This window comes from Podarcis melisellensis (genome assembly GCF_964234715.1).
Source record: "Podarcis melisellensis genome assembly, chromosome: 1".
Taxonomy (NCBI): Eukaryota; Metazoa; Chordata; class Lepidosauria; order Squamata; family Lacertidae; genus Podarcis; species Podarcis melisellensis.
The window spans coordinates 43007214-43029886 of record NC_138528.1 but is presented as its reverse complement, the minus strand read 5'-3'; the positions used below and the strand labels follow the sequence as shown (position 1 = coordinate 43029886).

The 22673-nt window shown below is 45.5% G+C and overlaps 1 protein-coding gene across 3 annotated transcripts in view; it reads left to right on the top strand.

Moving 5' to 3' along the window:
- Positions 1–22673, top strand: part of RPAP1 (RNA polymerase II associated protein 1) — a 48249-nt gene that overhangs the window by 14154 nt on the left and 11422 nt on the right. For all 3 annotated transcript variants that reach the window (XM_081931634.1, XM_081931635.1, XM_081931636.1), the window contains 11 exons: positions 5057–5172; positions 6186–6284; positions 7002–7103; positions 8499–8666; positions 9678–9872; positions 10044–10178; positions 10372–10551; positions 12020–12177; positions 13652–13831; positions 18448–18649; positions 21196–21305. In XM_081931634.1, the coding sequence (XP_081787760.1) occupies positions 5057–5172; positions 6186–6284; positions 7002–7103; positions 8499–8666; positions 9678–9872; positions 10044–10178; positions 10372–10551; positions 12020–12177; positions 13652–13831; positions 18448–18649; positions 21196–21305 (1645 nt within the window). The remainder of the gene's footprint in view (positions 1–5056; positions 5173–6185; positions 6285–7001; positions 7104–8498; positions 8667–9677; positions 9873–10043; positions 10179–10371; positions 10552–12019; positions 12178–13651; positions 13832–18447; positions 18650–21195; positions 21306–22673) is intronic.

Below are 22673 nucleotides of genomic sequence, written 5' to 3'. Positions count from 1 at the left end.
CTCAGCATTTCGTTACAATAAAGCTCCAAGTGTATTCCAGAAGGGCTGCAGCTCAGTGATAGAGCAGGAGCTTTCAGACAGAAGGCTCTGAGTTGTCCAGGTAGGGTTGGGAGAGGCCTCAGTCTGAAATCCTGGAGAGCCACTGCCTGCCTCCATGGATGATAACTGAGTCATGTGGGCCAACAGCCTGACTCGCCACAAGGCAGCTTTCGGTGCTTCCCTTAACAAACAAACCACAACCCATGAAGTCGATCCAAGAGGACAGTTAACCTCCTTAGTTTTACTGAGTTCTTGGGACTGCAGAAACAAGGGGAAGGGCCGTAGCTCAGTGGCAGAGCATCTGCTTTGAGCGCAGAAGGTCCCAGGTTCAGTCCCTGGCATCTCCCCACGTAGGGCTGGTGGGAGAGAGCCCTGTCAATTTCAATCAGTGCAGAGGATACGGAGCTGGATGGACCAGTGGACTGTCTTGGTATAAGGTAGCTTTCTGGATTGCCAGATACCTGGCAGCCCACGATACATGGCCAGTAGTGCCTGGCTCTGTTGGCCACAGTTTGTGCAGACCTGCTCTGTCGTAAGCTTTAATTCGAAACTTCCCTGCTTTTATTCTTTTTTTCATCCTGTTCCTTTCCCTCCCGCCTTGTTGCATTCCTCTCTTCTTGAGTGTTTTACCTCTCCCCTGCCTCTCTGCCCCGGCCCCATACTTGCACTGGCTGTTTCCTTCTGTCTGATCCTTTGTTGTGCTATATTCTCTGGGTCTCCCTGCCTCATGGAGCCTGCTTAATGAGATCTTTGAATCGCTCTTGGATTTGAGCGGTGTGGTTTGGTGTGATAAGGGGTGGTGTTTACTGTTTCTCTTCTTGAGAGAGCAGCTTTAATGTGCAAGAGGAGGGAAGGGAGAAGAAGCGAGAGCAGGTGGATTAGCACTTCCGCAAGAGCTGCTTCCCCTCCCCTGCCCACAATTTCTTCCCCCCACATTTTCATATGCTTTCCTGCATTGGGTTTTAGTTTTTAGCAGGCTGGCGCTAGAACAATAGCTTGTTAAGGTGCACTGCTTGAAGAGAAATGTTGGGTATTTCCTCTGCACCAGGATGGGGGGAAAAAGGTCCTTTGAGCCTTAAAAAATGTGGAGATAGCAGCAGATTGATAGCAAAGGATTTATGAGATGGCATATTGGGAGAGGAGAAGCAAGATGTGATTGCGGAGGGAAGCAGAACTTGGTTCTGGGAGGAGAGGGAAAGGTGTGTTGAACCAAGGAAGGGCAACTGTCCGTGGGGTGACTTAGTATATCGTTGGGAAGAGAGGAGCAATTATAAAAATCAATGGAGCTTTTCAAGCTGCCCGAGGTTATGCATGCAGCACATTGTGCCCAGCAGGAGACGTATTATTAATTTTGCATTAGCACTTAGCATTGGAAAGCTGCCACTGTTGATGCCAAGGAGTAAATTCATCTTGAATAGACAGCAGCAGCCATGTTGCCAGAGGGAAGAAGGCAGCCTGTGCTTGCAACGGGAAGAGAGCAATTAATTCAGAAGGGGAAGCCCATTCTCAACAAGGTCAACGATTTGGGCTTCTGATTCTCAAGGTCCCTCTCAGGTGGGGCCACAGTGTGCTTTCCGTAACAAGGGTGTGTTGATTTATTAGATTTATATCCCATCCTTCCTCCGAAAGGGGTTTGAAATCCCCAGTGGACTTTCTTTGCTGGAGTGGAAGCAGAGATTGCAGCTTGCAATCAGAGCTCAGTGACAGAGCACACGCTTCACATTAGGGGCTGGGCGATGTTGGGTTTTCAACATGGCAGTGTAGTTCCAGCCCACCTTCCTGGGCAAAGTCCGCAAGGTGGTGCAAAACCACCCTACCTACCCCTTGCGGAGAGGGGCTGCTGGCGAGCGGCAGACCTGCCGGCATCATCAAAGAGCCCCTCCACCACCTTGTTGCCTTCTACCAGGAGGGTGGGCTCCGTCTTTCTGGGAGGAAAGGCACAGCATGCACCCCAAGGCGAAGGCAGCCAGGTGGTAGCCAAGCAAGGCTGCAGGCCCCATTCCCGCTCCTACTTGAGTGCAAGCAGGAGCAGGGTCGGGGCTCTCTCAGCTGGGAAGGGCAGGCTTCGCGCTTCCCAGCTGAGCAGCCGCAATGAGCCCCCATCCCACCACTGGTTCCTGTGAGCCAGTGGCGGGTCGGAGCCTCATTGAAACTGCTTTGCTGAGGGGAGGGCAGCAGCACGTTCCTCAGCCCAAGCAGTTCAAAGAAGCAGAGGGAGGAACAAGCTGTATTGGCAACTCACCGATCCAACTTGTTTCTCCCTCTGCCAGGGCAGAGTGCAATGGTGGTTTCACCACCGATATACCGCCGAGTGAAGCTGTCGTCACGGTCTCCCCCCAATACCGGTCCTGAGCTATATATTGATATATCGCCCAGTGCTGCTTCACATGCAGATGATCCCTGGTTTCACTCTTGGCTGTCTGTGAGCTAAAAGGCTAGCAAGCGATTGAAAACCCCTCTATCTGAGACCTTGGAGAACTACAGCCGCTTAGAATAGACAGGTAACTGATGAGGTGGGCAAAAATGACCCAAAGTTTGGGGCTCAAATGACACACTAAACTGAAGTTAAGCAGGAGCTAAGGCTTCTGAGACATCAGAAGTAGAGACATTACCTTGCCAACAAAGGTCTGTATAGTAAAAACTATGGTTTTCCCAGTAGTGATGTATGGAAGTGAGAGCTGGACCATAAAGAAGGCTGATCGCTGAATAATTGATGCTTTTGAATTATGGTGCTGGAGGAGACTCTTGAGAGTCCCATGGACTGCAAGAAGATCAAACCTCTCCATTCTTAAGGAAATCAGCCCTGAGTGCTCACTGGAAGGACAGATCGTGAAGCTGAGGCTCCAATACTTTGGCCACCTCATGAGAAGAGAAGACTCCCTGGAAAAGACCCTGATGTTGGGAAAGATGGAGGGCACAAGGTGAAGGGGACGACAGAGGACGAGATGGTTGGATAGTGTTCTCGAAGCTACCAGCATGAGTTTGACCAAACTGCGGGAACCAGTGGAAGACAGGAGTGCCTGGCGTGCTCTGGTCCATGGGGTCACGAAGAGTCGGACACGACTAAACAACAACAAAGGCTTCTGATCTCCTTGTAGCTGCACTAGAACACAGGATGGGGAAGCTTGCAAGCCTGGGGTGATATCTGCACCCTCTTCCTCCCAAGGGCTAGTAACATTTTAGCCACACAGCAAATAGTGTAATAGGTTTATTACACTTGCCCAAGGACCTCTGTTGTTGAGCAGGGTTTCAACCAGACTTCCTTTTGTGCAAGTTCCACAGCACTCTATGCCATGCGTAATGGTGCATGTGAGGGAGCCTGGCAAAAGCCTCTGTAATCTTCTCCAGTTAATGTATGTAGGAGGCATTTCTCTGCAACACCTTCCTCCTACTCTGCTTTATGCTGTCATGGTGCCGATGAATCTGTGGCTGAATCTGAGAACCAGAGAGCCAGAACTTTAGCAGATGCAGTGATTTGGCTTGGTGGGGGCTGTGCTTGTAAAACAGTGTGCAGGAGAGAGCCAAGCTGCAGGAAATGGCACTATAGGCTGACTATATGTTGCACGCCCAATTCTGAAAAACAAAACATAAGCTTGGAAAGGTTCAGTGCACATTCACCATCCGGGCTGCCAGGTTGTGTTTCTCTAAAGGGGTTTCTCATCAGTTCAACAATCTGCTGATAACCCTAGAATACATAACAGTCCCCCCCCCCAACTGTTGACAAGATTGCAATACTAGTGTCTGGTGGTACACATTACTAATTTGACTCAGAGCATGGTTTAATCCGCCTTCTCCATTTAGTGATTAATGGAGAGGGGAAAAACAAATACCAGAAGACTCTTCTGCTTCTTCCTGCTTCACACCCACCCCACTGGTGTGTTTGTTCTTCATTCCAGCATTTCTTTAAAAAATATAAAATGAATGTACAATGGTACCTTGGGTTACAGGCGCTTCAGGTTACAGACTCCGCTAACCCAGAAATAGTACCTCGGGTTAAGAACTTTGCTTCAGGATGAGAACAGAAATCGTGTGGCAGCGGGAGGCCCCATTAGCTAAAGTGGCACCTCAGGTTAAGAACAGTTTCAGGTTAAGATCGGACTCTATTTCTGGGTTAGCAGAGTCTGTAACCTGAAGCGTATGTAATCCGAGGTACCACTGTAGTCCAAAGATAAGCAATAGGTAATGGTTAAAAATAAGCTGTTACTGTAATTTTACTAGAGCTTTGTTTAACTTGATTTGGATGCTTACTCCATTACTAATTGTAAGCTCCATTGTCCTAGAACAACATTCCAGAGTTAACTCAGTAGATTTATCTCAAGAGGTTGTCAAGGTGCTAATTGTTCCTTCCATTGCTGCCTAGTCTATAATGCTAAATAATTGATCTTCTTGGTGTTCCAACCATTAAAAAACTTATTGGCTATGCTCAGAGTCTCCTATTCAGTTGTTGCTGCAGAGCCAAAATGTATAATTAGTTGATTTTTTCCCCCTTTCAATTTCTCACTGGCTCTTTGTGAAGACCCAGAATTCTAAACATTATCGCTCATGAGACGGCAATAATGGAGCCCTCTGAACTTGCCTTTCAAGACTCTTACTTTCCAATATTATCGGTTTTCTCTCCTCGGTATCTTTATTTTGAGACTCTTTTCTTAGGGTTGTTGGAGTGCAGTTTAAATCATTAGCCTCATGTTATTCTGTGCTCTTGATTTTCTAATCTGATTGTATTCACTCCACGTCCAAGTTGATATTCAGCTCATCTTCATTTCATCTGCAAATTTTATTAACGGCGCCATCCACTTTCCTTCTCCAGATCTTATGGAAGATTAAACTGTTGGTGGACCTTTGATGTTTACGTATCAATGATGAGTCAGTCTCTGAGCTTTTTTCCTTTCCCCTTGTAGTGTCATAAAAGCAGTATTTGATGCACTTCTTCAGAGCCACAAATGTTGACAATGAAAGTGATGCATGCTCTGCTTTCACGCTCAAGAATAACAATGTCTGCCTTTGCCTTTCCCAAAAGGTGGTGACCTTCCAGTGAAGCCTCAGAAAGAGTGGCTCCACATGGACACTGTGGAGTTGGAGAAGCTGCAGTGGTTGAAGGACCTCCCTGAACCTCGGCAGAAGAAAACCAAAAAGGTCAGGAGAATAAAACACAGTCCCTTCTTTCTTGCTTTCAGATCAACTCCCCCCTAGAAAATTGGTAGGTAACCTTTTTCAGCCTGAGGGCTGCCTTCCTTTATGGGAACCTTCGGGGGGGGCGGGGGCAGGCTGCATCCCAGTAGGGGGCAGAAGCAAAAGAGCAATGGGTGTGACCCTTGCCTTGGTAACCGTAGATTACACTCCAGCCATGAAAAAGCTGTTTCTACACCCACCCCAGCCCCACACCACTTTCCATCCTCCTTCCAGGCCAGCAAGAGGCATTATCTCAGTTCAAGGAGACATTCTAGCCAGGCAGAAGCCCTCAAGGAGGGTGTGGCCTGGAAGAGTCAATTTGGCCTACAGAGAATCCCAAAGGCCAGACAGCAGTGTTTGAAATCGCCCAGGCACCAGTTGCGGGTTCAGTTGTGACCATGTGAAGATGTCTTGTCATCAGGTTTGGCAACTAACATCTCCACCATCTGGCTGGTTTACAGTAGCAGTTTCTGCTGCCCCCCCCCCAATATCCCAGCATCAAAAGACACTGCTGCGTGGCAGCCGGCTGACTGATCTGTGGAGATGTCTTGTCGCTGTTTAATCCTGTATTGTTTTATTTGATGTTTTAATGTGTTGGAAACCGTTCTGAGAGATTTTTTCTTTAAAATATAAAGTGATATAGAGATGATGATGATGATAATTTCACTGTAAAAGAAAATGGCACCTAGACAGTCCATTGTGGTGGCCGTAACCTAGGTTCAAGGTGTCATTTGGTGGTTATTTTATATCTATGAGTTTCTAACCCTACCAGACAGAGAGACCTGGAGGACCACATTTGGTCCCTAGGCCAGAGGTCCCCTTCCCTAGAACATGTTGTCAGCAAAAAATGGTAAAAGTTGGCTTGGGTAGTTAAGGGATTTAGATCCTACTAAGTGTGAGCAGCTAAATTGGTAGAATAGCTGAATGGCACAGTAGGCAATAAAGGTTATAATTTTATTTGTTTCTTTCTCCAATAGGCAATGCAGGCACGCTTCAATCTGAAGGGAGATCTTATTCCCCCTGATAAAGACCTCCCCACACATCTGGGCCTACACCACCATGGAGAGGAAGCAGAAGTAAGGGGAGAACAGCCTTGAACGCTAGAACATGCTTGTGATCTCATTGCATGTTTGACTCTCTTTCCTGTCTTTCCTTCTTAGGTAGTCCTGGGCTAGGTGGTCTGACCATTAATGATTCTCAGTTGAAGGCATCTAAAGTACTTTCATGCTTTCAAAAATGGAAGGAGCAGAGAATTAATTACTGTGAAATAAGATTGCTACTTGGAGCAAGATTTCTTTTTCTCATCACATACGAGGATGGGAAATTCCCTCACCCTCCTCTTGAGTAGCAGTAACTTATTGAACAGTAGATCCCAGACTATTGGATAGTGTAGTGTAGCATTCCAATGAGTGTTTCTTCTGGGAAGGCTCAGTTTTTGGTGTTTTGCTTAGAGCCTAATGGAGCTTTATAAAAAAGGGTGACTCCTACTATAACCTCCATCAGGTTGGTGCTCAGCGACGTTGGAATATTTCCCCATGCTTTCTTTGTAGCGTTTGATGTGTCTTGCATGCTTGACTCATCTAAAGCTTAGCACAGGAACCTTGTGGCCCCTGCTCTCTGCATGTATTGCACTGTTACCTGGATTGTGTGGTGCGATTGGCAGAGGACAGTCCTGTTGACTTCTTTGCTTCTTTCAGAGTCTGTTCAGGTGAAAGGATGGTGTCTCTTCAGTAGTATGTAACGTAACACAATGATAGATACCCTAATGTCTGGATGTTTTATTTTTATGCTAGAGGGCTGGCTACTCGCTCCAAGAGCTCTTCCACTTGTCTCGCAGCCAGGTCATTCAGCAAAGGACTCTGGCTTTGCAGGTGCTTGGTCACATTGTCCAGAAGGTGAGTTAACCTTTGCAGGGGTGACAAGAGAGAAACGGGGTGGCCAGGTTTCTTCTGATGCCACAAAAACCATCTCCACATATACCAAATCCCCAATGTGCTTTTTGGTTTCTGATCTTGTTCACCTTTTAATTGGCCCTAGGGAATCTCTAAATTAAGACAGTTTGGTGACATGCAAGTACATCCACAGGGTTTGATCTGAAGTGGTCATTTTTGCAAAGTTGAAGAATGACCACGGTGCTCCAACAGAAAGCTTCCCACTGTGACATTTCTTATTAGATGGGTCAGTGATCAAAACAGCCTTCCCCAGCCTCACACCTCCAGATGTTGCTTTAAGACTGACCACTAGCTGTGCTGCTAAGACCTGATGGAAGGTGGAGTTTAGCAGCAAAGCTGGAGGGAGTCAGCCTGGGGAAGGCCGTATTAAAACATTTTTGAAGGTTCCTACCTCCTTAATGAGTAAATAAAACATTATTTGGATCTCTCCATATATTTGGTGACTAGACTGAAATCTTACTAGTCTTCTGATGCTGTTATCATGTTATTATCTAACCTGAAAGGTTTGAGTGATGTTCTTTTGCACATTTACCCAGGAACAAGCACCACTAAAACCTAGTGTGGATTGTTTCTGAATAAACATGCATAGGAATTGGCTCTCAGCTAAGGGAAACAAAAGGCAGCTAGCAGTTTAATTCACTAGCGACTGCCAAATCTACTAATGGTGAAGTTTCAGAAAAATCTGCCGCATTGTATTAATTTGTGGTTTAGTTGAATACGTTGGCTATTGGGAACAGCCAGATTAGGTTCTTAAGTGCTTTAAAGCAACGAAAAAAGGTTATGAAGTCTGGCAGAAATTGGCCATAATTGTATATTGATATAAGCCAGAATCTACAGATCTTGGCTGGCTTAGTCCCCACTGGTAGACCATCATTGTTTGTGGAATGCATAGAGGATGTGTGGGTGGGAGTGGAGGGGCCTGATTTCATTATTGTGCTTTGGAAGCACTCACAAGGCCTCCAAAGCACAGGGCAAACGTCAGAGACAAGAGAGATGGCCACACCTTGGCAGAATTCCCAGGGAAGAACATTCCCCCTCGAGGCCAGAGATGCAGCTGCCCATGGTGTATTTAGTGATCTCATTTGTGGAGCCCTAGGGAGAAACTCAGTTGCCTTATAGCTGTGTGCATTTTGCCAGAGGATAAGAATGCAAAAGATATCAATCTTCATCATAAAAAAAGAGAAAATGTCATGATTTGAAGTGGAAGAAGTGGAATGGATTTGCTTCCATCAGTTTCCAGTCTAAGGACTTCTGGGAAAGCGTCCCTGTGCTGCCTTCTAAAAACAACAACTCTCTCTCTCTCTTTTTAACCTTTGTCGTTGTGGTGTGTGTTTTCAGGCCAAGGCAGGGGAGTTTGCCTCCTCGCTGAAAGGAAGTGTCCTGTGTGTGCTGCTTGACGCTGGTTTCCTCTTTTTGCTCCGCTTCTCCTTGGATGACCCAGTGGATAATGTCGTTGCAGCCACTGTCCACGCCCTCCATGCGCTGCTTGTCTCTCCAGATGATGAGGTGTCTATCTGTAGAACCCAAGAATCCATGTAAAAGAGTTTTGAGTGTTGGTATCAGTAGGGATAGATCTCCGTGTTATTAAGGGCTTCTGCTCCCTTCCGCTCAGTGGTGGGGCAACTGCTTTGCATGCAGAAGGTCCCAGGTTCAGTCTCCAGGCAGGGCTGGGAAACACTCTTGTCTGAAATCATGCAGAGCCACTCCCAAGTGTGGCCACATCTCCTTGTAGTGTGCCGTACCACTGGTGGATGGCGCCAGAGACAGAAAGTGGATAGAGCAATTGATGTGGCTCTTAGCTTTGTGTCAGCAGACCACATTCCAGTGATCCACACATTTTTCTCCAACTTTGCTATCCAGGCAAGCAAGGGGCGTTATCATAGTTCAAGGACACATTCCAGCCAGGCAAAAAGCATTTAAGGAGAGTATGGAACAGGGCTGATGAGGGGTAAGACCTAGGGGCTGAGTTCCAAGGGCCAGAAAGAGAGGCATGGAGAGCCACATTTGGCCCCTGAGCCTGAGGCTCCCATCCTCTGGTGAGAGACACTACTGAGTTAGATGGACTAGTGTCCTGACTCTGCATGAGGCAGCTCCCTCCTTGGGCATTAAATGGATCCTTTGCCTTTTCTGTTTCCAGAAGAACAATTCTGGGTCCATGCCTTTAGAACTTATTGTGAATATTTGTTTGTTATAGTTTATTATTATATTCATGTCCTACCTTTAATCCAGGAAGCTGAAGGTGGTTCACACACTTCTCTCCTCTTCATTTTATCCTTGCAGCCGCCCTGTGAGGTAGGTTAGGCTGAGGGGCTGTGACTGGCTAAGTGGGCATTTGAACCATGGTTTCTCAAGTCCCAGTGCTGCCTCTCACACCATTTATTCCAGTAATTTCTCTGGGAGGGCTCTTTCCAAGCCTTGCTATCGAAGATGCCTAGGAGTGGACATGAGAGCATCCTCTCCTCCTTTTTCGACAGCTGTTCAGCAAGAACTAGCTTCTTGTTTTTCATTTCCTTGCAGGAGTATCTGGACAAGACATTTTCATGGTACCAGGGTATCACTGTCTACCCTTTTATCCCGAACGAGGGCGAAGAGGAGGAGATGGAGGAGGAAGATGAGAATGAGGGACAAGCTCCAACCCAGAAGGCACCGGGGAAAAGACCAAAGGATGAAAGCAAACCAGATCCAGAAGTGGCACAATATGATGCCATAAAGGTAAAACCTCTAGTCACTTCCAGAACATTGTCAATAAAGCAGTATCTGTGTAAAAAAACACACACAAAACATACATAATCTGTTACAGATTCATAGGCTGAAGTGGAAGTTTTCTGAGCCATAATTGGGGCTTTTGTATTAGACTTACAAAATCTTATTATTATCTCCAAGGGACTGCTAAAGACCAAGATTCTTCAGCGCATGAGATACATTCTGGAAGTAATGCGACCTGTGCCTTTGGTAGTCCTGGAGAGTCTAGACATCCTAATGCGCATAGGAAGGCACTCTACTGAAGCATGCAGTCGGGTAGGTATCTGTGTGTGTGTTCTCTGGGTCAGAGAAGATGCCAGTTGGGGTGGAAGAATGGAGATCCTATAGGAATATTTCAGATTCCTTTGATATACTTGGCCAGATGGTTAAATTTTTTACATTGCTGCCCTGACAAATAAGTGGCTTTGTGCTGCTCTTAAATATTCTCTCTTAAATGTCTGTTTTGCAGATTCTGGATTGCCCTCGCCTAGTTGAGATGGTCATCAGAGAATTCCTCCCCACCCAGTGGAATCCAAGAGTAGCTGAACCTGGGCAGTTGCTCACAAGCCTGCATGGAGTTCCATGCGCCACTGCCATGAAGCTAATGAGAGTCTTGGCATCTGGAGGGAGGAATGTGGCTGCCAGGCTGGTAAGGGCCTCTCCACTTAAGCTATTTAAACTGGGGGGCAGAAGTTCAAAAGATGGTTGAGACAAAAAGAAGAAGCCTGGTTACTGAGCCGCCTGAGAAACAGTTTCTATCCAAATGCAATTTTAGTTTTAAACGCAGTGTAAGGTAGACTTTATGTGAGTATATTATATTCAATTATGGGGTGTCAGAGTTTTTAGGGGCTATCCAGGCTGGGATAGCTGGGATAGCAGGCTTGTGGGTAGTGGCACCTGCCCTGTGGAACGCCCTCCCACCAGATGTCAAAGAGAAAAATAACTAGCAAACTTTTAGAAGACATCTGAAGGCAGCCCTGTTTAGGGAAGCTTTTAATGTTTAATAGGTTATTGTATTTTAGTGTTCTGTTGGAAGCCGCCCAGAGTGGTTGGGGAAACCCAGCCAGATGGGCGGGGTATAAATAATAATAATAATAATAATTTTGAATGTCTGATGTAGATTTTTTCAATTTCATTGTTCTGTATGGGACAATGACAATAAAGATTATCATATTCTACTCAATTTCCCCAGAGATGGCTGACCGGTCTGTTGCCATTCTCTATAGATCCACACAGACACACATACACACATCAATTTTTGTACAATGGAAACAAATCATGTGCTTGAAATAAGTAATGCTTGGAATTCAGATTTTCTAAAGAACTTTTATGTGGAGGTAAGGTAGGGGAAGGTGTAAGAAGTACTTTGGTTGCAGAGGGCAAGGGGAAAGTGGATGAAGGACAGGCGCTGAGATGGGAAGGTTCAGCGCCAAGGAAGTGCAATGGGAAGTAAGAAGAAAAGGAGTGCTCATTTTTAACGCTGCTTCCATTGATTTCCATGAAACTTTAAGAAAGGGTAGAAGCAGTGGCAGGAGGTCGGGTGGTAGGGTAGCGCCACTCACCTGACCTTGTTCCGTTGTGTCATTGCTGCTTACTGAAATGTAGAAGTGGCAGGACAAGGTGGTGGCAAGTTTGGGTGTGGTGCAATTGCACTGGCAGAGCCAGTCTGGTGTGTTTGCACTGTGCCAGCCTCCCCACCTCCTCTCCTCTCTCCTCCTCTGCTTCCCAGTAAGTAGCAGCAATAGGACTGACTGGAGGTCATGTGGCTGCCGCCGCCACACCAAGCCATCTGCTATTGGGTATGAGACCGGCTGACTCACTCCCAATGGTCCATCTTGCCTAGCACGCTTCCCATAGCAGCCAATCAGTTGCACGCAGAAAGTCCACAAGTAAGGGATGCTAGCAACTGGTGTTCCGTAGTTCAGTGCATGTGATTGTGGATTTAACCATCATGGTCACCAGCCATTGACAGTTCTATCCCTAATGGACTTGCCCAATCCCATTTTAAAGCCCTCTCCTCCAGTGGCTATCATTAGGTGTTTCTCCTCGGATGTCCGTATGGGTTACTCTCCCCTAAGGTCCTGCATCTTACTCTGCTGTCTGCTTATTATTCACAGCTTAATAAGTTCGAACTGAAGAGTCGGCTGGGTCGCTTCGTAGCTGAAGATCCCAAAGACCTTCCCCTGAGGATAGAGGAAGCCATAAGGATGAACACGGAAGCTTTCCGCTTGTGGGCTGTGGCCACCGGCTACAGTCAGGCCTGTGATCTCTTTGGGTGTGTTTTCAGAATAAGGCACATCTTCTGGGGTTTCTCCCTACCTGCCAAAAAAGAAAAACCCTTGCCCAGCTGCAGCATAGGAAACCTCTGCTCACCATCACCATCACTGTGGTTGAGTTTGGTGCAATTGCACTGGCAGAGCCAGTTTTAGTGTGAACCATAGTGATGGCTCACCATAGTGGCTCCCATGTCATCAAGAACATTAGAAGGCCACATCTGAGAAGATCAACAGGTTTTTTTTTGCCCCTATTAATCTCTAAACCAGGATGGCTAACAAGTGGGAAAAACACACCAATCCACACAGTTACCAGGGAAGTCAGTTTGACAAGAATCTAGGAAGCAAATAATGACTGTCTCTGAAATGGTTTCTTAGCCTCCTTTTCTGCAACATCCCCTGAATGAAGGAGGTTGGAATTGAGGTGAGGTATCTATGGGCTCAGTCACTGGGCTTGTTAGCGAGGCCCGTATCTGAGGCTTGCAGATTTGAGGCCGCTCATTAGCAGGGAGAGGTGTTGATGCCTCTGGGCCAGCAGAAAATCCAGTTCTCCAGACTGGTTTTCACAAACCAGAATGGGTCCACTTTGTAATGGTTTGTGTTTTTGTTTAGTTGTTTAGTCGTGTCCGACTCTTCGTGACCCCATGGACCAGAGAACGCCAGGCATCTCTGTCCTCCACTGCCTCCTGCAGTTTGGTCAAACTCATGCTGGTAACCTCGAAAACACTATCCAACCATCTCGTCCTCTGTCCTTGTGCCCTCCATCTTTCCCAACATCAGGGTCTTCTCCAGGGAGTCTTCTCTTCTCATGAGGTGGCCAAAGTACTGGAGCCTCAGCTTCACAATCTGTCTTTCCAGTGAGCACTCAGGGTTGATTTCCTTCAGTATGGAGAGGTTTGATCTTCTTGCAGTCCATGGGACTCTCAAGAGTCTCCTCCAGCACCATAATTCAAAAGCATCAATATGCTCAAATGCTAGTTTTGTATCAGTGAGTGACACTAAGTGCAGCTGATCATTGCCACAAGAACTATTCCCTAAACAGCTGTATTCAAACCAGCAACCAAAGTAAATTGATAACTCTTTTCTGCAAAGTTACCTTGTTTTACATCTTCAAATTTTGGCATATAGGCTGTCCTGCCTGCCATGACCATGTAAGATGTTAATTCTCTTATCTTTACTGAGAAAGATGTTAACAATGTAAGTAAGGTTGAAATGATGTCTTTCGGTTGCATAGGAAAATCCTCATTTCTGTTCAAGCTTTAACTTTTCCTGCTTTTAAAAAATGAACTTTTGGTTCATTTTATCAAACGCTTTGAGAAGCAGAAAGCCTTTTCTCTGCAGAATATGGGTCAGTCACAAAGTCCTATGGGATTTTGGATTGTGCTGGGAATAAACAAATTATTTGTAACAATGAGTCAATGTCCTGTGATTTCCGTCCCCCCCCCCCCCACCTCATACATTTTCTCCAATTTACAGGGATCTCTATCCTGTGCTAATGAAGATGGTCCCAACCCTGTCTCAATTGGCTGGCAGTTTTCAGGAGAACAACTCTCTATTTGAACTTTCTGTCCAGCGAGCTACAGCCATGGTGACTCTGCTTACTCAAGTGACACAGACGGCCGGCTGCAGGGCAGAACTGCAAGCCCAGCTTAGCAGGTATCGCCACCTTCTCTTGCCAGTCGTGTGTGTGTGTGTGTTCCTAAAAAGGCACGTTCTGCAGTAGCAGCATGAGTTTGCATCACACACCGGAGTGCTTTTTATTTTTATTATTTTTTATTATTTATTTATTTATTTGTAAAGGTTTTTGTTTGAATTTTTAAACCAGATGTCAAGGCAGATTACAATATAACAAACAGTATGCAAGTAATAACAGTTAAAAGAGATAAGAAATAGCAGATATAATGCTCTAAACTAAAACATGAGGGAGCTGATGAATTAACAACTTAGTAACATAAGTTACAATCACACCAAAGGTCCATCTAGTCCAGTATCTCAAGCAAAGGCCTATGGGAAACTCGAAAGTAAGACACGAGGGTATTGGCCCTCACCTGCTGTTCCCTAGATGCCAGTCATGGCTTCTGTTAGGATCCTGAAATGTCCTCTTTTTTGTCCAGTGCCCTTTTTTATCATTTTTACTAAATTTTTCCAAATTACATTTCCAAATATTCATTTAGACAACCTTAAATCAATGACTGCTTCTCTTTCCTTGGTTCATTTTGCATACCACACATCCCTGCATATTTTACATGAACTAAACCATTCAGTAATCCGTTATTACATCCATCAAAACACTGTTGAATTTATCTTAGTGCTACCAGCGTTTTTAAATGAACACAATTTTCACCCATATATTCAGTAAGCATTTTCCAGTCTTCCTTAAACGTATGTTCTTGTTCTCTTATTCTGTATGTTAAATCTACAAGCTGTGTGTATTCCATCAGTTTAAGTTGCCATTCTTCTTAGCTTGGGACCTCGCTCGTTTTCCGTTTTTGAACTAGCAAAACATGGGCCACAGTAGTAGCATACATCTTTTTTGACACCTGGGAATTTCCCTCTGAATTATCCCTGACAGAAAGGACTCTGGGTTTTTTTGGGGAAAGGTACTTTAAACCATTTTTTTCAACTCATTGTATATCATTTCCCAATACTTTTACCCTTTTACAAGTCCACTTTTTGTCCAGTGCTCTGGTGTGAATCCTCGTGCCAGAGCGCTGAAACAGAAGGCGCTTTGGTGTGTCCCTGTTGATGAGTTCCAGAGCACCTGGTCTGGCGCTCTGGGACTACCCTTCACACGATCGCCAGAGCACCGGACCGGAAAGTGCTCCCCTCCTGACATCCTGATTTGGGGGACAAAAATATTGGTGTGGAAGTGGTATACAGCAGCCATTGATTTTAAAAAGACTGCCCCAAAAAGAACAGCCTTCACAGAAGCCATCAAACGGTCATACGCTGCCTTTCATTTGTCGTGGGACCTTGCATGCAGGGTTCCCATCAGACCCCAATTCATGCACTGAGCAGACTCAGTTCTGTGTAGCTTCAGCGAGGTTGCTACATTATCTGCTTGAAAACCATTCCCTGCCTGGATGTTTTTCCTCCACATAATGGCCTCTGTACTGTGGGCTGCTACATTCCAGCAATGCAAAAGTCAGAGGTAAACTTGTCTGTACCCGTCAACCAAGAGGCGTTATCCCATATCAAAGACACAATCCATCCAGGCAGAAGCATTTGCAAAGCCACAAGATAAACCATCCACAATATCAGGTTCTGTCTAAAGGGTAACCGAGCGAGGGAATGGGTTTGTGAGCGCAACCTTATTATTTGCCTTTATTCTTGTTTTTAGAGAAGTTTCATTTTGAACGAGAGCTGTGGCACTCCTGCTTCTAAGAATCGAGGGTGCCATCGCATGTCAGCTTTCTGCAATGCCCAAATAACACTCGACACTAAATGTAGGGTTTGTTGAAATTCAGCCGTTAAGTGCTTCCTTACAAAGAGAAACTAGCAGTTAGTGAATTGGCTCTCTCTGAAATATAGGTGAATCAATTTCTCTGGTTTTTCTTTCAAATGGGCCGTGCAGAATTCTCATCACTTGTTTTGGGAAAGTGGCACTTGGAAGTGAAGGGCAGGAAAGGATTTAAAATGGGGGGGGGGGAGCCAGTTACCTTCAAAATGGTGGGGTGGGTGGGGAAGAGAACAGGCTATTGTTTACAAAGCAGCTTTCCTAAATTATATCATATGCAGCCCTCCATGCTTGTGGTTCTGGTGTGAGATTATTATAGGCTTTTAAAACATAAGATGGCTGTTGAATATGTACAGATAAATAATAAATCCTGGGGACTTTTATGAGAAGCAAAGTGAAGATAATTTACCCATTCTTTTGTGTACAAAAATGAGTGAACACCACCACTATTGTTGGAAAGTCGTTTTAGGGCTTTAAATGTGAAAAATATGGATGTTTTAATTTTTTTGTACTTAAGAGCTGTCTCTGTGTCCTGCTTGACATGGTCACTTTAAAATACAGAATACAGACAAAGAGAGTCTAGGAGTAGGGTTCATTTACCGGAGGCTGTTTGTCTTTGAAAACTTTTGAGTGAGTACAACACATAACCAAACATGATGGAAGCTTCCTGGAGACAAAAAAAATGCTGTTCTGTAACTGAAAGTGGTATTGAAGTTTCCGTCCTTTTCATAACAGCTGTCTGTGCACGACTGGTGATGAGAATTGTGACAGAGCTTCTCTGGCTTTCTATAGTTGTGAGGAAGGTATTTATGAGGGTGGTGATGATACCTCAGTAAAAACTGATCACTTCAGCAAGTAAGGTTGTGACCATCAATGTTCTTTCAGCCTAGCAGTCTTGTCAGATTAATTGCCCTTCAAAGAGGCATTCTAGTCTTCCCTGTGTGTGTCCTGCTTTAGTCCCCTATTTTTGTATCTCTTTTTCTTCCATTTTCCTCTTCTTAGGATGAGTGGGAGGAAATAATTAGACTTTGCTGAAGAGCAGCTGATTGTGGTATTCCCCAGGAATCCACTGCTGAGTCCAGCAAAGCCCGGGGTTTGTTCGTGCTGTTGCAGTGGAGGTTGACAGTGAATTTGATTGAGAAGATAATCATTTGGGTGGGTGTAAATAAATACCTGGCTCAGTGAAAGAGGTTGCTCTGATGAGAGAGAGTGTGACAGGGGTTGGGGTGGAAGCACTTTGAAGGAAAGCATATGGGCCTGGTAGGCTGCAGGGGCAAACCAAGGGAAAAACACTTTGCTAGAGGCGCAATGTGTCCAGCATCAGAGAAAAGTGCTGTTGCAGTATGAGAGCTGTTCTGTGTGAATTCGGCTTGTGTCCTGCATCCCACAAATGGAACTGTCATCGCTGCTGCAGACATAATGGGTTGAATCCCATTGTTTTCCAAATGGATTGAATCCCATTGTTCTCTTTTGCTTGTGGAGGGGCTTTAAAACTATTGTGTACTCTGCTAGTGGAAGAGAAAGGGAGGTGACTTTTGCCAATTTCCCTTTGCAGCCCCCTGCACCCTCAGTAAATCTGCTCCAGAAGGTTGGAGAACTTTCTAGAACAGAATGGAAGGTGATGCAGCAGCCTGCTGGGGTTATTAATTAACCCCTGCTTCTGTTTGTGGTAACATCATCTGAATTGAAAGCTTTTTTTTGCAAGCCGAAGGGACACCTTTGGACTGAGCCCAAGAATTATCAGTCACATGAGTTTCTGTAATTAGGAATCAAGTGATATCTGTGCATGTGTGAAGCGGCTCTTAATCTTTGATCAGCCGAGGGCCTTGACCATTTCCTATCTTAAATTAAAACAACAAATGAATGAATGAATTTTTATTCTGCTTGTTTCGCAGTCTCTTGGCAGCTTTCAAAACATCAGTGAAAATATTACAGATGGTACAAAATTGACAAATATTAAAACTGCAACTTGATGAATCCTCTCCAGCCAAACAACTGCCGAAACCTTGCTTAGAAATAACACATTCTTGTTTCTTTTACTTTCCTGCTCCCCCTCTCTCAGTTACTTGGAACAAGGTCATTTCAATTCTCATCCATAAGTGGAGCTTATGACTGTAATGTTGCTTTCCCCATTGATACTAATACACTGAGTGGTGTATTGTTGTTGTTGTTTGGTTATATTTACTCTCTGGTTTTTATTTATAGTGCTATTATTGTTAGTTGCCCGGAGGACGTATCTGATATTCAGCTTAGTTTTACTGAGAGGAGACCCACTGAAATGAATGATCGTGATTAAGTTAGGTTCACTCATTTTAATAGGTCTGCTCTGATTAAACAGTTATTGGGTGACATGTAAATATTGTTAGAATTCAAATCCCCATTAATCCATGTAGTTTACTGGGAGACATGGGTCTGGTCTTCACCTCTCAGCTAACCTACCTGCCAGGGTTGTGAAGATACAATGGGGGGGGCACCATGTATGCAGTGTGGACTCCTTGGGATATAAGTGTAGTAATAATTTAATAATAGATAAGATTAGGGCAAGGCACCAGTTCAGCTTGCTTTTGAAGCCATCTAGTTGTAGACATAATATAAACAAGATATAAACAATACTCTCATGAGTAAAGTTTGTTCATTTATTTCATTCAGAATATCTATCACTTCTCAACAAAGCGTTAAATAGTAAAACCGGACAACAATGAAAGCATCCTAAAACATGTTCCACAGTCACTGAATCTTTTAGGTTGATCAGTCAGTTGGCATTACCAGTTTGAAGCTTACCTCTCCTCTTCATGGTTTCTCTTTTCTCTTTCAGGAGTGATCCAGAAGGTGGTGGCCAGATTCCACCCCCGCCAGTCACCTGGAGTCAGGTATCGGGCTTCAAGCCCATCATTGAAATGCAACTGAAAGGATGCCTTGAACAAATAACCCAGCTGGAGATCTGGCAGGCACTGCACCCCCTCACAACAGCTTATGTCCTTTACATGGCGGCCTATTACAGTCACTGCAATCAGCAGGTGAGGCCTGTGAAAACCAAAGAAATATCTCTTGCAACTGGTTGCTGGGTTGATCCTTTATTCCCCAGTGCAACTATCCATCCGGACAAGGCTTGGAGAACAGTCAAGGGGAGGAAGTGCAGTTGTCTTAACTGAAATGATACAGGTGCCTGTCTTCTGGGTTCCTTTGTAAATTCAGGTGAACCTTGCAGCTGGTTTCAGTGTCTTTCAATCTTATAATTTGCCATGGTATCCTCCATATGTTGCTGGACCACAGTTCCCATCATTCCTGGCCACTGGACATCCTGGCTGGGGCTTATGGGAGTTGGAGTCCAACAACATCTTGAGGCCCTACTTTGGTTAACCTGGCTTTACTAGGATGACTCTGGATAGGATCAGCTTAATATATCTCTTCCCCCGTTCATGGGGAGTGTCAAAGGCATCAGAAACTTTCCAAATCAAGTAGAAAAGATTCAGCAGTAGTTTTCAGCCCCTGTTGAAATGACCTACAGGAGTTTTTTTGAAGCAACTACCAGTCAAAAATTCTTTATGAAATCACGAAGCAAATGAAAATAATTTTGTTATTGATTATACTTGGATTGTTTGAGGCCTGACCATAGCCAGAGCCACATATGCATTCTGTAGCTGCATTCACATATGACAGTAACCCATTGCTTATCCAACAAGCCATGAGTCGACTCACCAACAAGCAAACAAGCCATGGGCTGTTTTTCCAGAACTTGATTTATTTTCCAGCTGTTCTTGTATACCTTGTATAGCTTGGTGAGCATCTGGGATGCCCAGAAGCAGCTCCTTAGTTTGGACCTGACACCAAACCATAGTTAAACAAGCTGTGGTTCATAAGCTTCACTTTTATTTATTCATTTTACGTTATTAGTTTATGCCGGGGGAGGGGGATTACGAATCTCCTTCTACATATCAAGTCTCAAGGGAATTTACAAACCATAAAAACAACTAAAAATAGTTTTAGAAACTGTACAAAATGCAAATAAAGATATGTGTTTGTTCTGTATTGTTTTCAAACCTAGTGCCAGGGACCTTTTCAAGCATTGGTTTGTTGCTAGAAAACAAATCATGGGTAGTCTTCAAACAAGCCATTGTTAACCTAAAGAAACTATGGATTAGCATTCCGTGTGAATGCTTGTGTCTGAGCACTTTTCCCATTCATCCAAAGCTTATCTAGAGCAGGAGGAGTACAGTGTGCATCTCTGTATTCCTCTGTTTTGTTTGCTGTCTCCCTTACAGGAAGAGCTCCTGTTGGGAAGGAGACAGAGGTAGTCAACTGTAGAGCATGAACAGGAAAGAACAGTTTCCTCCTTGCCAGTTGTTCAATATATTTTGACACCCTTGACCCACTTCTAATTCCATACAGAAAAGTAGTGATTGATCTCTCTATCTTGCAAGGAGCTGAATTAAAGAGTCCTGGATTTGCAAGGGCCTGTAAGCATTAGGGCAGTTACACCAGCCCAGGAGTTCCCAAACTCTGGTCCATGGACTAGCAGTGGTTGCAAGCTTCATTCAGGTGGACAATGGCAGGTCTCTTTTAATACAATTAAAAACCATGCAGCATCTAGCACATTCAACATACAATTGCTACAACAGGTAGAATAATTATTAAGTGATCTGACAAGATGTCCTGCAATTTTCCAGTGAAGCAGGGAAAGAGACAATGAGTTTGAGAACCACTACATTAGCCCCTTCTTGATGTGCTCTTGTGTGCTGGTCCCGGGGGGAACCAGTTGGCATAGTCAAAGTCCGGTCCTGGGTCACTAGCCTGGAAACAGTTCACAAGGAGCGGGGTGAGATCCGAAGCAGGAAGCCGGGCGGTGACAGGAACACTGGAGGGTCAGGTCTGGGTCCGGGCAGGAGCAGGTACTCAACAACGTTGCTCCCACAACCTGGGACCGGGCTGACTGGCCTTTATCTTCTCTGAGGCCAGGGGCGGCCCCGGCCCCCAGGAGACCCGCCTCTCTTGGCCTTAAGGCGAGCACTCCTCCTGGGAGAAACCAGTTCCCTCCGCCTCTCTGCCCTAAGCCTCTGCAGTTCAGGAGAGGCTGGGGAGTTACTGGACCCAGGGAGAGACTCTCCTTCCTCTGGCAGGGCCGGGAGAGGCGCACCTGTAGGCACTGTGTCCTCTGGAGCTAGAGTGGAATCACCTGGTGCCTGCTCCTGAGGATCCGGCACAGGTGCAGGCTCTTCAGATCCAAGGCCCTGCCCCAGTTCAGCCAGCCCTGGAGGTGGGGACTCCTATGCAGGCTGGGATTCCTCCGGTTCAGCCTCTGAATTGGATTCCCAGGCCATCACACCTTGCCTTGTACTTGAGTTCTTTAATAAAACATCCCTAGGCAAATATGTTTAGAGGCATTGATCATGCATAATAAATCACTGTCCTGGACAATGTCATGAGGCAAAATCATGTGCCTGCAGCATCTTGAATTTAAAAAGGAAGGAAATCAATAGGTCTGACTCATGCACTGTATATGTTGTTGGCTTAATTTCAGAGTTTTCACAAAAACGCCTTTTTCCTCCCGTTTCCCCCCTCACAGCCATCAGTAAACCCCATTGACTCCTTAGAGGAAGTGGAGCATCTGACATCAGAGCTGCTGCTGCCTCTCCTCAGCCAGCCAGTCATGCAGAACCTCTGGGAAATGCTCAGGTAAAATCTGTGCCCACGTCTGTTGCTGCTGCAGCAAGCCAACAAGCAGCAGTGGCGCTGTGCTGTCATTCTTTGGGCAGCCGAAACAGTTCAGCTGGATGGACAGGGCTGTGTGTCTTCTTTCCTTCTGCCCCGTCCCTAATTGTCTTTTGATCTCGCTCATAAAGTCAGAGTAAATTATGCAACGTGGGCATACATTAAACTGCATCATTTACACGGGTCACAGAATCCTGCTTTGTGGCACAGAATATTAGTTTACCTTGGTGCAGAGGGTTCTTTATTCTTGCCAGTGTGGTGGTGTGGTTAAGAGCGGTAGTCTCGTAATCTGGTGAACCGGGTTCGATTCCCCGCTCCTCCACATGCAGCTGCTGGGTGACCTTGGGCTAGTCGCACTTCTCTGAAGTCTCTCAGCCCCACTCACCTCACAGAGTGTTTGTTGTGGGGGAGGAAGGGAAAGGAGAATGTTAGCTGCTTTGAAACTCATTCGGGTAGTGATAAAGCAGGATATCAAATCGAAACTCTTCTTCTTCTTCTTGCCAGGGTGTTACTTAATGGCCAGATCAAGGTGTGTGCTGGTGTTGGCAAATAGATCATGTGCGAAGTTAGGCATCTGCATACTTCTGGAGCGCTTGCTTCCAGATAATGAGGGCAAGTTTGTCTTGAGAGCCAGTGTGGTGTAGTGGTTAAGAGCGGTAGTATCGTAATCTGGGGAACCGGGTTCGATTCCCCGCTCCTCCACATGCAGCTGCTGGGTGACCTTGGGCTAGTCGCACTTCTCTGAAGTCTCTCAGCCCCACTCACCTCACAGAGTGTTTGTTGTGGGGGAGGAAGGGAAAGGAGAATGTTAGCTGCTTTGAAACTCATTCGGGTAGTGATAAAGCAGGATATCAAATCGAAACTCTTCTTCTTCTTCTTGCCAGGGTGTTACTTAATGGCCAGATCAAGGTGTGTGCTGGTGTTGGCAAATAGATCATGTGCGAAGTTAGGCATCTGCATACTTCTGGAGCGCTTGCTTCCAGATAATGAGGGCAAGTTTGTCTTGAGAGCCAGTGTGGTGTAGTGGTTAAGAGCGGTAGTATCGTAATCTGGGGAACCGGGTTCGCGTCTCCGCTCCTCCACATGCAGCTGCTGGGTGACCTTGGGCCAGTCACACTTCTCTGAAGTCTCTCAGCCCCACTCACCTCACAGAGTGTTTGTTGTGGGGGAGGAAGGGAAAGGAGAATGTTAGCCGCTTTGAGACTCCTGAAGGGGAGTGAAAGGCGGGATATCAAATCCAAACTCCTCCTCTTCTTCTCTTCAAGAGGATAGCGTTGCACTGTACGTTCAGGATTGTGCTTTCTGCAGCCACCTATATGGCAAAGCTGAAGA